A 16043-nucleotide genomic window follows, 5' to 3' on the forward strand; every position below is an offset into this window, starting at 1 on the left:
CTGTATGTGGCAATGTTATTACGGAGAATCCAGTTTTAACATTGCTATTTTCTTTGGCTTAAATTTTATTTGGTAGCACACAGAAAATGACTTTGTTATGAAAAAGAGCATATATTTGAGTAAGTTTTTGTATCCTTTATTATGTTAGGCAAAATCAAATCCTTGGAATCCTCATGGGATCGCTGCCATATTTTTATCCTCTAATCATTCGGCATATCACATCCTCTCCCCACTGTTGTCTTTCACTGCCACGGGAACCTCAAAGACTCTTTGAATAACTGGCTCCATATGTGGAACATTTGGCATATGACCAGGCCATGCACGCCGATTATTCGTCCTTGGAAGAATGTAAAGCTACTCTATAAGACCCCTGGTTTGGGTCATAACACCACAATTGTTCTTAACTAGTGCAAGTGAGAGAATCCAGCTGGGTCATATCTCCCTCATTAATGAGTCATTGGGGGACCCTGTACCATTACTGTGATCCGGATTGTGCACTTGCTGCAATTTGCCACGATTAATGGAGGAGGGTCAACCCAGGTCACTTTCAATTTCCACCCAGAGGAGCGAGAAATGGAAACAACTCATTTGCACAGATTTGAATAATTTGCCCCCTCAAAAAAAAAAAAAAAATAAAAAATGGGGCGAGGAAAAAGAAAGAGACGATAAAGGAATTGGGTAGAGGACTTGAGCGCTGTTGCACTTTGCACAATAATAAGCCGCGCTGCCATCGTCGGCTGGCACAAAGGCAATAATGAATATGATGGAAGATATGAATCCAGATGTGGGAATAAAGCTCGCCTTTCTCTGTGCAGTCTCACTTGGGAGCGTCTGCTGCGTCTAGTGAGCTTTTAAACTTATCATAAATGTATTAAGATTGCACCGGGCCATGAAACAGCTGTACACAATTAATCTTCCGCAAATCTTATCTGAAGAATTGGTTTCAGCAAAGTAACATCTGCTGCGAGAGGCGGTTATTCATGGGCAACGCGCGCCTGCCACACTTTTATGCATAGGGCACGATCATTGCCAATGAAGTAAAAATTCATCGCTTTCCCTATTCGGTAAAAATAACATTCAGCAGCATTAAAACATCATCCATCAACATTGTCTGGGGGGCTCCAAACCCATCGCAGCCCAAGAAATTAAAGAGAATATTCATTTCTGTGTGAACTTGTAGCATGCAGCTTCACTGAGCTGATATTTTCTACATTTTTGGAGGAAATGAATTTGAAGCAGAGCGTTTCAATATTACAGCAACTTTTTTGCTGTTGGGCCTGGGGCAGGAAGTACATACAGTAGTTTGATTGTCATCATTATTCACCTGTGACCTAACAAGGGCCTTGTGTTTGGATGTGACATGGAAAAACACATTGCTGCTTTAGTGAATTAATTGTAAATAAATATCTGTCAATACCACATTGTTGCAGAATTATGACATTGTGCTGGTTTCTGATGATTTACAAGGCAGATGATGGACCTTGAAAGCCCTTTAACTCAGTTTTAGTGACAATTGTTGAAAAAAGTTTGAGGATCAGGCTGGATTGGTCATATGACAGGAACTTTTATGCATGCTCTACATCTTTTATTTTCTCAACATTAATTAGAATCTTGTAATTTCTTAATCCCCAACTGTCGGCACCTCACAGATGGCAATATTATTTAACAAAACACAGTGTTGCTTGGAGCCTGGCCAGATGCTATCTTAATATGGATTTGATCATCTGTAACTTTGGCACTTTGTCAATTAGTCTTTTTTTTATTTATTTATTTTTTTTTACAAAAAGGAAAAAACAAACAGCTTTATATCTGTAGTCCTTTGAAAACTTACACAAAAAGTCAGATTTAGAGACAATTAGACGAAGAAGTGGCCAAAATATATAAGCATAAAATGAAAATTTGAAAACAAAGGCTATTTGTATTACGATAAAGAGGTTTAAGAGAATTATAGCTTCATAATTTACTCTAAACAAGCATGGTGGTTAACTAAAAAGGTGGTTTAGGTGCATGTGTTGATAGTTTGAAGTATACAGAAATATAATTAGCTGATATTCTGTTAATGTAATTTATTAATATATAATTCATATAAAAAACTCAATAATAGTTAGTCCTACTCTGTAAGGGTTAGGTGTGTGTTAGGGTTAGGGTTAGGTTAGGTTAGGTTAGGTTAGGGTTAAGGTTCAATACAAGTTAAACTCATTTGACAGTGTTTGTGGCATAATGTTGATTACCAAAATATTTTATGAAGATCTCAAAAAAATTTGGGTTCCAGTGAGGCACTTGCAACGGAAGTGAATGGGGCTGATCCGTAAATGTTAAAATACTCACTGTTTCGAAAGTATAGCCACAAGACATAAACAATACTCGTCTTAACATGATTTTAGTGTGATAAAATTGCTTACTAACCTTTTCCAATTTCAAAGTTATATCCATTTTGCAACTTCATTGCCATGACGACAGAATGCTTAAAACCCTAAAACGACCATAAATGTATGATTTAAGCAACTTTACAGCAAAAAAGTTATACATATGTTTATAACATTTAAGCTTCACATTTCTGCCATTAAACCTTCCAAAAACTGGCCCCATTCACTTCCATTGTAAGTGCTTGATCTTTGCTGTTTTTAAAGAAAAGAAGGGATGAGTCGAAACAATTTTTTGTGGTAATCAATATTATGCCATAAATGTTGTCAATTAAGCTTAACTTGAATTGAATGCAGAATATTCCTTTAAATGGGAATACAGATTAGATCAAGAAAGAATACATCAATAATCACTCACTTTGCATGCTTTCCAGTACAACTTTGTTTAGAAATCTGTATAGAGCAGAAGTACCTGCCGTGTCCCGTGCCTGCTTTCAAATGGGGATTATGTTTAAAGCTCAAAGTGTATTGTTCAATGTGACATGGTCAATTCATCATTAGTTTTGAAGAGAGAACGGATGAGTACACTTTCAATTTAGTTCACAGCCTTTCTTCATTCATCATGCCTCCTCATCATCCATCATTTCCTGCCTTTGATTTGTACCAAAAAAAAAAAAAAAAAAACACACTTTCATAAGTTTAATGCAATTAATCATGAGGCAGGATCATTTTCTATTAATGGACCACAACCATTATTTCATTATTCATTTGATGAACTTGCACAGTGTGTTTAAAGCAATCTGCTTGAGGTGTGATAATAACCGCTGCTCACAAAGCATGAAAATGTGCGCCACACCAAATCTGTTGCTGTATTGCTGTTTCTTCAACGGCTCTTTGTATAATCTGCCTGCACTGGCATCTGACCATAGCTTTTGTCTTCATATAACAAGTTGCAGGGATAGATGAGAGCTGACTCAAAAAATAAAAGTAATCACAGTAAAGGGTAAAACGCCTAGAACAGCGAACTGCTTCAGCCCTCAGATTCAAGGAAAAATTCTGCCACTCTGTCCATAAAAAGAGAAACATGCATAGGCACAGAAAGCAATAATTAATGATCTTATTATTGAGCTTAATTATTTCAAACACTCAAACTGTCCCGTTTTTTGAAAGCTATAGAAGTAATCTTGTACTTAATGACAAATAATGTTCAAACTAATTAAAAAAATATTCCACATTTACCCAGGCGCAATACTGTAATTTATTTAATATCTAAAATTCATGTTTTTGTTAGTTGGAAACATTGCCCTTGACTCTTTGTTAAAGAACTTGTGGGGGATTCAGTATCAAAACTTCCGCTGATTATAAGAACATAATTATTTTTCAAACTAAATAGTCTTGAATCTCACCACAGATCAATCAACCCTCGGCTCAAAGAAGTTCCGACTCCATTTTAGCTCAATCAAAAAGAAGAAAAAAAAATCAATGTGGTCCAATTGTAGCTGGTTTCATTAAGGTATGTTAATCAGATAGAATTGCAAATGAGGTGGTCCCTATGATTTCTCTTCCTGCACCCTGCCAATATACAGTACAGATGGAGGAAACACTACAAGTATTTCAAAGTCTGTTGGACTGATCAACTGTACATAACCCACCTGTAATTGAATAATAAAAACTACCTCCTATGAACTAAAGCGCAATAATTCCATATAAAATGTTGCTTATTGCACTTTAAATTCAAACATGTCTGTTTGTTTGATTAGAGGGTGAGACATGTTTTGAACTTGGATTCAGAGTGTACTATGTTAAAGCATCATGCACATCCTTTAGTTCCAGCTATGGTTCAGGAGAGGACATGTCTAAGCACCACAACAAAAGTGGAGCACTCTTCTTTCATTGGATTTTTTATTTTTTCCTTTCTGCAGACACTCCATCAACCCTTTCATTTGGACCGTGTACATTCTTTGTAATCATTTTTTTTTTCTTCAGTCATGTCTGTCTCGGACACAAGCAAAGAAACATCAATTGTGGAGTGCGTTGCTCCATTCACATCAACAAAAAAGAAATATAAACTTAATTTAAAAGAAAAAAGAGAAATATTTAATACTTAAATGGATTCAAAGGACATTTATTGACACTAATGTAAACAAATGCACACCTGAGGATTAAAACCAGAATTTAAGGTCATTTGACTGCCTAAATATAGTAAATGATTCAATTACAATCTAAACAAAGCAAGCAACCATAATAGATTGTCCAATGCTATTCCAACTCTTGCCAACCATGAGTAACGTTTTATTTATCAAGTCATTATCATAAAACTTGACTAAATTTAATAGGGTTGCGTTTGGGCTTATTTGAGCACTAAACCTCCTCCTGAGGTGCCAAGCTTTTAGAGAAAAGAGAGTCTGTAGAGACTCTTTCCCAGTGTTCCTCTATTGATTTTCCCCTGAGAGATGTATTGTACCTCAAGATCTCATGCATTAGTGTAGGAGGTCCACTTGAGTCCCAGAAAAGATTGTAGAACAATGTATTTAAAAAAACATTTTGCTCTAACTAATGGTAGGTCCTCTGCAAAGGCAGGGTCATTTACCCTTCTGATGAGGTAAACCACTCAGTTCCAGGCAAACTGTGATTTAAAATGATGTCCCGCTTGAACTCCATTCTCTGGCAAAATGATCTAATTTAGCGATTTATTCATATTTACTGAGTGTACTGGCATTACATTTGTATAGATCACATCTGGGTAAAAACAGAAATCGGGGAAATCTAATCAAAATACACAGAGACATGGCCGGCGATCATACAGAGGCTGCGTTCAAGCCTCTGCTGGGGTCACTTCCATGCTTTTTATGATGTCGCTTTGAAATCTATCCGAATCACATTAAATTGGATATAAAGATGTGCAGACACATACATCACAGTAAATGGTGTGCCAGAGCACTGCTCGTAGAGAATCCCACCTCAACAATCAGGTTATAAAATCGGCTTCAGATCCGATTAATAATTTACAATCCTGTTAGGGGAGAACAAACATTTCTGTTCAAGCAATTTAAGTTGCAGGACTGTTATTAAAGCCCAGTGTTGCCTTTCAAGGGGGTTGGAGGATTGTCTGGAGATGTGCTGCAGAGAAAGAGAGAGAGAGAGAGAGAGAGAGATAGAGAGAGAGATCCCTATGTGCTGGAGAATAACTATGTTCTATTTCACACTCTATGCTTTCTTTATTAAACTGCCATCAAAGTAAGCACATATTGCTCACATTCTGCTGTTTGAATTTAGCATGGCTGCACCCTCTCCTCTTCGATGCTTGGAAACTTTGAGAGTTTCTGTTGAGTTTCTCTAGCAAAATGTTGGTGCCTAATGAGTTTATAATGGTAGACGTTCCAATGAAGCTCTAAGTAAAATGAGCTAGTGCTCATGCAATAAAGAACTTAATGGTGCTTTATGCATCACCCATCACTAATTGACAGAAGGGAGACAGATTTGCCCTTTTTATAGAGGGCTGAAAAGTGCTCACAAGCTTAATGTAATTATTTTGGTAAAGACTTGATAGATATATGTATATTTTATGTGGTCGTACCATTGTACACAGATTTGGCTCATACTTTAGATTAGGAATGATTCTTGAATTACACGTCTTTCTCAGGTGTTTTTCTTCTAAATATTATGTTTACTAGAATTATTTATGATTTGATGTAAAACCAAAGATAAGAGTTCATATTTAATTTCATTGTTTTATTGAGAAAAGGCAAATTGTGACAGTGAGCTGTCTGGCGTGGCTAAGATTTTCTTTAGTTTGCTAAGAGTGACCTCTAGTGTCCACACAACAACAGTCAGCTGGACCTGAGAAAAGTCCTCATAGGAATAGTTCACCCCACCAATTTAAATTCTGTCATAATGTACTCATTCTTATATTGTTCTAAACCGTCTTTCTTTCTTCCATGGAACACAAATTGAGATGTAAGGTAGATGGCAGTCTCATTCACCTTTCACTTTCATTATATGGAAAACAAATGCAATGCAGCTGAATAGTGACTGTCAGATTGTCATTCTGTGTTCAGTGGAAGAAAGAAAGTCATAAAGGTTTGAAACAATTTAAGGGGACGTGAATGATGGCAGAATTTTCATTTTTGGGTGAACTATCCCTTTAAGAGTGTGCAACTGGCATTCTTTAAGAGCTTTATCTAAAGCAGTCTTTCATAAATCATGTAACAGGAATAGAATAGGATAAGACCATGCATAAAAGTGAAAATAGTAACATGCAAATCTAAATAGTGTACTGTGGGGAAAACAAAACATATCAGCACCTAGCAACGTTTGAGAACAAATAACTTGACAAAAGTGTAATAAGACTATATATATATCACCACAATCTTGAATTGTCTTCACATTATTATTATAGATTTAAGGATGCATTCAAAAGATAAACATAACACCCAAAAAGACAAATCCAGTTTGGGATGTAAAAAAGAAAGAAAGAAGTTAATGTTCCAGTTTTAAAAAAAAAGAGCCCCCTATATTAAAAGGGGAAAAATCACACAGCATCATAACTGTGTTGGTGCAAGCTGAGTGATTGTTTCCGATGGCTCACCTACAAGTGTTTTTCACTTTCAAATCAAGTTCATAAATATTTTGAGCTGAAATCTATGCAGGACCCACAAAGGTCTTGTGACAGTCCAAGCCAACAATCATACTGCTGTACATCTTCTGTTGCTCCTCTTTAAATGAGTCCTTCACCTTTGCTCGCTTCAGTCCTCCATCCCTGCAGCACAAAATTAATCTATAGCAAAACATTGTGATGAACCAATATATTGGCAATTTTGAGATTATATTTTGCTCTCTAGATGTTGGCCATTGAAAAACCCATTGGTCGACCACTAGTAAATATACACTGTCCGTATGCATTCTGTGTATTATTCATCATAATTAATCATTAATTGTACGTTTGTTTGGTAGGCATGTTTGTATTCTTACCAGGACAAATCCACCAGTCCTCCCTGATGTGCTATGGCTGATTTCACTCTGTTAGCAAAATGAGCAGCATCCTCCCCATCCTACAAAAGCACATTGAGAGTCAGATTAAGTAATGGATAGGTTTGTTAAAATAAGTCTGTCTGTCTGTCTGTCTAACTACCTACCTATTCCAGAGACTGTTTTTGCTAAGAATTACCATGATACATTTGCTTAACATAAAATAGGTTTCCATGACTTTTCCATGACATTTCCAGGCATTTGTGATTATGGGATACATATTTTTTACAAATCATTTTGTTTCAGAACAATTTGCTTATGAATCATTTAAACCAATGTATGAACAACTAATTCACTGAAAAGAACTGACTCAAAAGAACAATTCACTGACAAATCATTCACAATGGGCATTTCTCAATACTAAGAATGCGTTCTCAATCTTGAAAAAGACTTGAGGACGTAAAATGCATCAATGCGAGTTTTGAGATGTGCACCTCTTAACTACATTGAATGTAGGTCCATACAATGCAAGTGAATGGTGGCCAGACCGCTGAAGCCCCAAAAATCACATAAAGAGAGCATAAAAGTAACCCATACAACTCCAGTGGTTAAATATATGTCTTCTGAAGCAATCAATTGCTTTGGGTGAGAAACAGAACAATATTTAAATCCTTTTTTACAATAAATCTCCATTTCTCTTTCACTCTCAGAAATTGAAAGAATGTGAAAGTGGAGATTAATAGTAAAAAAGGACTTAAATATTTATCTGTTGCTCATGCAAGTGAATTGTGATGAAAACCTTGAAGCTCCAGAAAGCACATAAAGGCAGCAAAAATGTAATCCATACAACTCCAGTGGTTAAATCCATGTCTTAAGAAACGATATGATAGGTGTAGGTGAAAAACAGATAAATATTGAAGTCCTTTTTTACTACAAATTATCCTCCCTGAACAGTAGGTGGCAATATGCATGAGTAATGTGAAAAATAAAAAGCAGAAAGTGAAGACTGACAGTACAAAAGGACTTAAATATTGATCTGTTTCTCACCTGCACCTATCATGTCTCTTCTGAATACATGGATTAACCACTGGAGTCGTATGGATTAATTTTATGCTGCCTTTATGTGCTTTCTGGACCTTCAAAGGTCTGGTCACCATTTACTTGCATTGTAAGGACCAACAGAGTTGAGATATTCTTCTAAAAATCTTTGTTTGTGTTCAGCAGAAGAAAGAAAGTCATACACATATGGGATGGCATGAGGGTGAGTAAATGATGAGAAAATTATTATAATTTTTTTTGTTTAGGTGAACTATCAATTTTTTTGCATACTGTAACATACTGTACTCTAACCTGTTGAGTCATAGGTGGGAGGTACCACACATTGCACACAATGGCCCAGCTGGTCATCATTCTGAGAAGGTAGCTCACCATGTTGTACTTGGCACTATTCCAGAAAGCATCTCCAAACTGAGGGTCATACTAAGAGAGAGAGGAGTAAATGAAGTGTGTCAATTTTTCACAGGATAACCTTAATGCTGTTGTAGGAAAGACTGAATTATTTATACTTGATACCTTGATTGCTACTGGGTATATCGTTCCACCAATTTCAAAGCTTCCCTTCTTGAACATCATGACTGATGTATTATTAATGCAAGTACCTAAATTAACACAAACACAGACCGTAGGGACTTTGGGAATAGGTTTGACAACTGGCACAGATTAATACTTTTTTTTATGATATACCTTTACATTGTTTAAGTTTACACATGTTTAAAAAAAATAATTTAAAAATGAACATCAGTCATTATATAGTTATCTATCACAATAAGCAGTGAATAGTGCATTACTACACACTTAGAACACAATCCCATAATTTTTACCCTCTGGGAAGATCAAGATTGGCAACTTGGTTTCATCAGCAATATGGTCTTTTAACCTGCAGAAACAGCAATAGTGAGGCTTTCCAAAAACTTCAAACAACTGAACAAGCACGTATTGTACTCCACTGGGCGAATAAACACACATAAACATACAGTACATTCACACAAGCTATTTAAACTCTTTTATACCTTTTGGCAACCGCATGGCGATCTTTCCCCTCTGATCTCTCAAACCACACATGGGGACAGGATCGCACCATTGACCTCTGGATAACCCCCATCAGCCCTCCATGAACTTGACCCACCTGAGAAAAATGGAACTGACTTAAAGACACCTGATACAGACCCAAACGTCTTATATAGTCAATATGACTTACCATAGCATAACATCCATCGTTTGCCAGAATGACAATGTCAATTGGGGAGGTGTGGTTGGCAACACAAATACCTCCTTTTTTGGGGCGATTCTCCCTGTTATGCATCCCAATAAAAAACAAAAAAAACATTAGTCATTTGACTATATTAGAGAGTGTTGAAAAGAAAAAGGCATTGGATAGCAAGTATGTGTGGGTCAGCTTTTGCCTACAGTACATTGTTGGGACCAAATGTCCCCACAAGGATAGTAAAAACCTGAAATCACCTACATTGCGGAGATCAGCCAACAGTGACCACGAGAAAAAAACGAAATAATGTCTAAATAAAAATCTAAATTGCTTCAAAAATAAAGCAAATACTCTTTCTTAAAAATCTAAAAATGCAAATTATTTCCTTTTAGGGGTAGGGTTAGGTTGTGGGTTTAGGGGAGAGTTTATAGTAGGATAGTAAAACCTGAAATCACCTACATTGCAGGGATCAGCCAACAGTTACCATGAGAAAAATGGCTTAATATACATACTAAATAATGTCTGTAAATCTGTAAAATCTGCAGACAATAATCAAGTATTCTCTAGCTTTGATGTCTTACCATGAAGAGGCATGTGCACAACACTTGCATATATTGGATAGGTCCTCACAATGCAAGTGAATGGGTACCAACATTTTTAAGGTCCAAATAGCATATAAAGGCAACATAAAAGTAATCCATAAGACTCCAGTGGTTAAATTCATATTTTCAGAAGTGATAATGATAAGTGTGTGTATGTGAAACAGATCAATATTTAAGTCCTTTTTTACTATAAATTCTCCTCCCTTCCCAGTAGGTGGCGATATGCTCAAAGAATGTGAATCACCAAAAACAAAAGAAGAATATGAAAGTGGAGACTGATAGTATAAAAGGACTTAAATATTAATCTGTTTCTCACCCACAGTTATCGCATCACTTCTGAAGACATGGATTAAACCACTGGAGTCTTTGGAGCTTCAAAATTTTGGTACCCATTCACTTGCATTGTGAGGACCTAAAGAGCTGAAATATTCTTCTAAAAATCTTCGTTTGTGTTTAGCAGAAGGAAGAAAGTCATATCAATAAGTATGAGAGAATTTTCATTTTTGGGTGAACTATCCCTTTAAGCATAGGCTAATCTGTGTAAGAAAGTGCACTGCATGTAAACGCACTTAGTGAGAAGGAGAGGGAAACTAAAGTCAATGAGACAAAGATCCAAGGGGGGAAACTGGAATTGAAAAAAGAAGCAGTGACTCACTTATTATGATAGCAGATAGTGGCTGACAGGCCTCTGGCACATATTCTATAGCAAGTAATGTGAACCAGATCACTGAGCCAGTTCTTCGCACTAAAAGAGACACAGATCTGGGTGTTAGAAAATGGTTCTTCAAACTCAAACTTCAAAGCAAAGTGAGAATTTTCTATATAAATATCAGTATTCAATCCATGTGTCACAAATATATTTGATCAAAAACAATTGTTGTTTAAGTTAGCAATAATTGTTAGCTTTAACAATAATTGTAATTTAGTTACAGGTCCATAAGTGGAGGACAAGAGAATATCATATATTTAATTAATTACTTCATATATTTAACATTAATTACTTGCTGTTGGGTAGAAATCCAACAATAGTAGTCCCAATCACCAGCCAGCTCAATCCAATAGCAGCCAAAGTGATCCTATGGCAGAGCAATACAATGATGGATTAAATAGTCATATGGGTGAATCTCACAAAAACATGTCCACATTTCACACCAAAATCACAACAGAAAATACTGAAGAAAATACATTTGGCATAAAGAAAATTAACAATAAAAATTAAGCAAAAAATTTCCCCTAAACGTGTCAGGGCATTTGACTTTTCTTTTTTTCTCTCATTGCTTAATCAGCATACATTTAAAGCAGTACAAGAAATACTACCATGTACTTTTCAATTTTAATAAAAAAAAAAAAAAAAGATCACATTACCGTAATGAGAATTTGTTTTTCCCATATGGTATTGAGATTTGAGGTGTATAATTATCATGAAAATAATATCACAACACACACAAAAAAAATCTTAATGATCCTAAAAATAAACGTAATTTTTAATGAACAAAAGCTATTTTTCTATTCCTTTCTTTTGATTTTGTGGTGAAATATGACCCGGACATATTCTGGAAAGGTTTAGTGAGATTCTCCCATATATTAGCTACTGGAGGGTCTCACTGTATCAACTATTGCAACAGTGGAAAAGAGTTCATGCTGATCTCACCTGAGAGGCAGCAGGATACAGTAACGTATAAAAACTCCCAGGCCCCATATGATAGTGACCCGCACACTGATGTAACGAAAGTTGTTGTTGGTTCGCGTGAGGAGGTTCCAGGAAGCCAGTTCCTCCGACGAGAAGCGCTGAGTCACCTGATCCTCAACAATGTTCTCAATGCCTTTCTTACAAAAATAAAAGACATCACATAGCGTAAAGTCTCCCCCTGCCAGAGATTTGGGGTGGGACCGTCGCAGCTCTCCGATCTCCTCCTCCATTGAGCCATCATCCTTTTCTATAATCCCTGAGAAGACATTATAAGTTTAAAGTGTTTGAAGTGAATTCTATGCTTTAAAGAATGTCATATGACATGATGGAGAGGAAACACACTCATGCAAACTGTGCAGTGCTTGTGGAGTATTTGGTTTTATATATTATGTAATCCGTTTGTAAGATTTCCTTCCTCTTGAGTCACGAAACATGAGCAATTGTTGTAGCCTCCACAAATAAGCATAATTTAAAATCTAGTACAATATAAATATAATTTAAAAAAAATTTAAACAAAAGCTTGAATAGATAACTTTATTATTAGACAGACCACTTCTGTGACACAAACACCTCTATAGTCTTTAATTACTCTGTTTTCTGGAACACTCTAAAGCACTCAGGATTCACATAGATCTGACCACACCAGCAGCGAGATGTCCTCAAGCTGGGTAAAGTTCATAAACAGAATCAACTGAAATTATGAAATCTGTCACTTGTTGCAATGCCGCTTTTAGTTCATTCAACTGACAGAACACAGACATGAGGCCAATAATAAAATCATTTAAAACACAGTTTTATTTATATATAAATAGCTTGTAAACTATAACATGATGCTAAACAACTTTTATTATCAAATCTTTATACTTAAGGGGATAGTTTGCACAAAAATGAAAATACTGTCATTATTTACTCACTCTTTTGTCTTTCCAAACCCATATGACTTTGCAATGAAAAAAGATGTAATGAAAATGAGGGAGGCTAATGTTCCGCATAATATCTCCTTTTGTGTTCCATGGAAGAAAGAAGGTCATATTGGTTTGAAATGACATGAGGTAAGTAAATGATGACAAAATGTATGTTTTTGGGTGAATTGTACCTTTAAAATTATGTTTGTGTTGATAAAACTCTAAATGACACTCACCATTGGTTGACTGTGATGAGAGTGTGGCCTGTTGCTTTTGCCCTCTCTGGATCCTGAGGGTTGCCCACTGCCCAAAGAACAAGTTTATTTTCAGGTAACTTTTGACACATTGCTTTTAACATACAGGACATTGCTTAAACTGTAATGCACAAGTGTTTCATTATTGAAGAAAACTAAATAAATATATAACATTAAAGGAAAATTCCCAAAATTGAAAATTCTCTCATCATTACTCATATCTCAGTTCTGCAGGTCCATACAATGCAAGTTAATGGTGACCAAAGCTTTGAAGCTCCAAAAAGCACATAAAGGCAGCATAAAAGTAATCCATTAGACTCCAGTGGTTTAATCCATGTTTTCTGAAGCTATCCAAAAGAATTTAGGTGAGAACAGGCCAAAATATAACTCCTTTCACTGTACATCTTGCCATTGCAGTCTCTAGGCACAATCATGATTTCAAGCTCGATTACACTTCCTAGCACTTGATGGTGCACAAACAGTAGTGCTAGATGGCGCTAGGAAGAGTAATCAAGCTTGAAATCAAGATCACCAAGGAGAATCCTGATGTCAAGATTTATTGTGAAAAAGGAGTTACATTTTGGTCTGTTCTCACAAAAAAACGGATTGCATCGCTTCAGAACATGGAATAAAACACTGGAGTCATTTGGATTACTTTTATGCTGCCTTTATGTGCTTTTTGGAGCTTCAAAGTTTTAGTCACCATTCACTTGCTATTGATATATAGAGCTGAGATATTCTTCAAAAAATCTTCTTTTGTGTTCTGCAGAAGAATGGAAGTCATACACACCTGGGATGGCATGAGGGTGAGAAAATGATGAGAGAATTTTCATTTTTGGGTGAACTGAAACTAAAGTACGTTTTTATGACTTCAAAACTAACTATGACTACAAATTATTTTAGTTTTAGTTTTTGATAAGCAGTACTAAACATGAAACCTTGACAACCCTCCTTCATTAAACATGAAAATATCACCAGATAGCAATAACATTAGACAGCCCTGAAAAATGTAATGCAGTTGAACATATTTAAACCCTGAATATAAATCAGATAATGCATATTTAAATTAGTTAATACATTTACTTTGAATGCCCTAAAATACTAAAGCTAAAATAAAAACTAAATATGCAACAAAAAAAACAAACAAAAAAAAACAATCATGGCATGAAAACTAACAAAAAATAAACTACATTAAAAGGACAAATTGAAAATAAATTAAAAACTAAATTAAAAACTATAATAGCACTGTCACGCACAAATCAGTGCGCAAATGTCCTTCTCATACGCATTAAATGCTGCAAACGAAACTCCTAATAAACAATCAAATTATATTTTAGTTTTGTGTCTTATGACCCTCTTTTGTCTTGCCATTGTCAACTTCTGCCATGTCTAGGTAAAGGAAGTAAAGGAAAATAGTTTTCCAAGTTAGCATCTGCAATTAATTAACATAATATCAAATATGCATGTTAAGTATGTAGTGTTCTTATAAACTATCTCTTTAAAAATGAGATCAGACTCATTTACCTCAAGTGTCTTAACCAGCACCTTGATGTAGATATCAGTGAACCCCAGGGACACGCCAAACATGGCAGGTAACATGATGAGGCCCACCACAATTGACACCCACACCTGGAAGATCACAGATGCAATATCCCAAGCACCTTCCATCTATCTGCATTCCTTCCTTTCAGTCTATGGGACTGGGCTCTGGACTCGCGCCATCTGCTCCAGTGGGTAAAGCCAAAACAGAGGTGGTGCACATGTAAAAACACTTTTCGTAATCAATGTGTTAGTAGTGTCAATTGTCTTTTCATGCACTAGGCCTGTTTCAGATAGTGTAAAAAAAAAAAAAAAAAAAAATTGTCCTTTTGTATGTATGTTTGTTTTTATGTTTACATGTATGCGTGTATGTGTTTGATGAAAGTGGCGGGCGGCTGGTAGCTGCCAAATTAACACACTTTTATTGTACTAACAGGAACTATGGTATTTTAGCGTAAACTATTTTTACAGTTTATGTAAAGGTCCGTTTAACGCACTGGGATAATCCTCCTCCTCCAAAGTATCGACACTCAAGAAAGAAAGTTATCAAAACTATTATCCATATACTAAACCATATATTTTCTTATATGACTTGGACTACAAATTTACTATACTAAACTAAACTATAATGGTACCTTTAAAATCCTTAGCGAAAACTTTTAAGACGTTGTCCTTCTGTTGCTTTTCCGTTATAAGAAACCGCTGTGCCATAACAATGTAACAACAGTATCACATGAGTACTAAAACAACACCAACCAAACAACGATTAAGTATCAATACTCTCACCTTCACAATACCGGGATAAAATTCATCTCTTCATTCCTCGCGTCAGAAGTTTGAAAGTGTCCCAAATACAAAATCTATGTCCGAAAAACTTCTTGTGACTGGTTACAAAGTTCGTCCACCAATGTTTATAAATGATGTAATAGCTCCTCCTTGTGGTGAACAACGTGGTGTCACGTTTTATTTTCACATTGCATAGTCGTGATATTTGGTAACAATAATAATAAAACATTTACTGACATAATAACCGCTATGTGTACGATTTAAATATTTAAAGTTTACATTTAAAAAGGTTTTGTAAAGCTAATAGGACCAGAAGTTAATCTATTTAGCATACAAAACCAATAACACTGTTTATTTGTATGTACAAAATAAAATGTAGACAAAAAGTATGTATTTTTTATATATTTATTTTTATATTATATTACATTTTATATATATATATATATATATATATATATATATAAGAAATATGACATTGTGTATATATGAATTTCTTTATATAATTTAGATCATTAATATAATAATTTTATTTATATAATTTTATATTAATAAATACATTAATATATTATTTGAATATTATTAAAACATTATTACATAAATTATATCATATTATATTTATATTTAACTGTACTCGTTATTCCGCACCACGTGGTGGCACCATAGAAAACTGTTT

At 35.2% G+C, this 16043-nt stretch overlaps 1 protein-coding gene across 1 annotated transcript; it reads right to left on the reverse strand.

Moving 5' to 3' along the window:
• Positions 1–6080: 6080 nt before the first annotated feature.
• Positions 6081–15507, reverse strand: LOC127428881 (glycerol-3-phosphate acyltransferase 3). The gene is made up of 13 exons (XM_051677544.1): positions 15371–15507; positions 14570–14767; positions 13028–13094; positions 11848–12142; positions 11198–11272; positions 10852–10941; positions 9589–9682; positions 9401–9516; positions 9212–9267; positions 8904–8989; positions 8682–8810; positions 7335–7414; positions 6081–7122 (listed from the first exon to the last, which is right to left on the reverse strand). Exons 2-13 carry the CDS (start codon positions 14711–14713, stop codon positions 7005–7007), a joined length of 1350 nt encoding a protein of 449 aa, XP_051533504.1. The 5' UTR covers positions 14714–14767; positions 15371–15507; the 3' UTR covers positions 6081–7004.
• Positions 15508–16043: the final 536 nt, after the last annotated feature.

The sequence above is a fragment of the Myxocyprinus asiaticus genome, chromosome 38 (assembly GCF_019703515.2).
Source record: "Myxocyprinus asiaticus isolate MX2 ecotype Aquarium Trade chromosome 38, UBuf_Myxa_2, whole genome shotgun sequence".
Classification (NCBI taxonomy): Eukaryota; Metazoa; Chordata; class Actinopteri; order Cypriniformes; family Catostomidae; genus Myxocyprinus; species Myxocyprinus asiaticus.

What these genes read in the sequence shown, in the direction of transcription:
- LOC127428881 (XM_051677544.1), bottom strand. Translation starts at nt 14,713, where the DNA reads ATGGAAGGTGCTTGGGATATTGCATCTGTGATCTTCCAGGTGTGGGTG. An exon ending in TGCTGGTTAAGACACTTGAG is followed by an intron (nt 13,095 to 14,569) that starts GTAAATGAGTCT and finishes TTCTTTGGGCAG; the next exon opens with TGGGCAACCCTCAGGATCCA. An exon ending in CGCCATGCGGTTGCCAAAAG is followed by an intron (nt 9,268 to 9,400) that starts GTATAAAAGAGT and finishes CTGTTTCTGCAG; the next exon opens with GTTAAAAGACCATATTGCTG.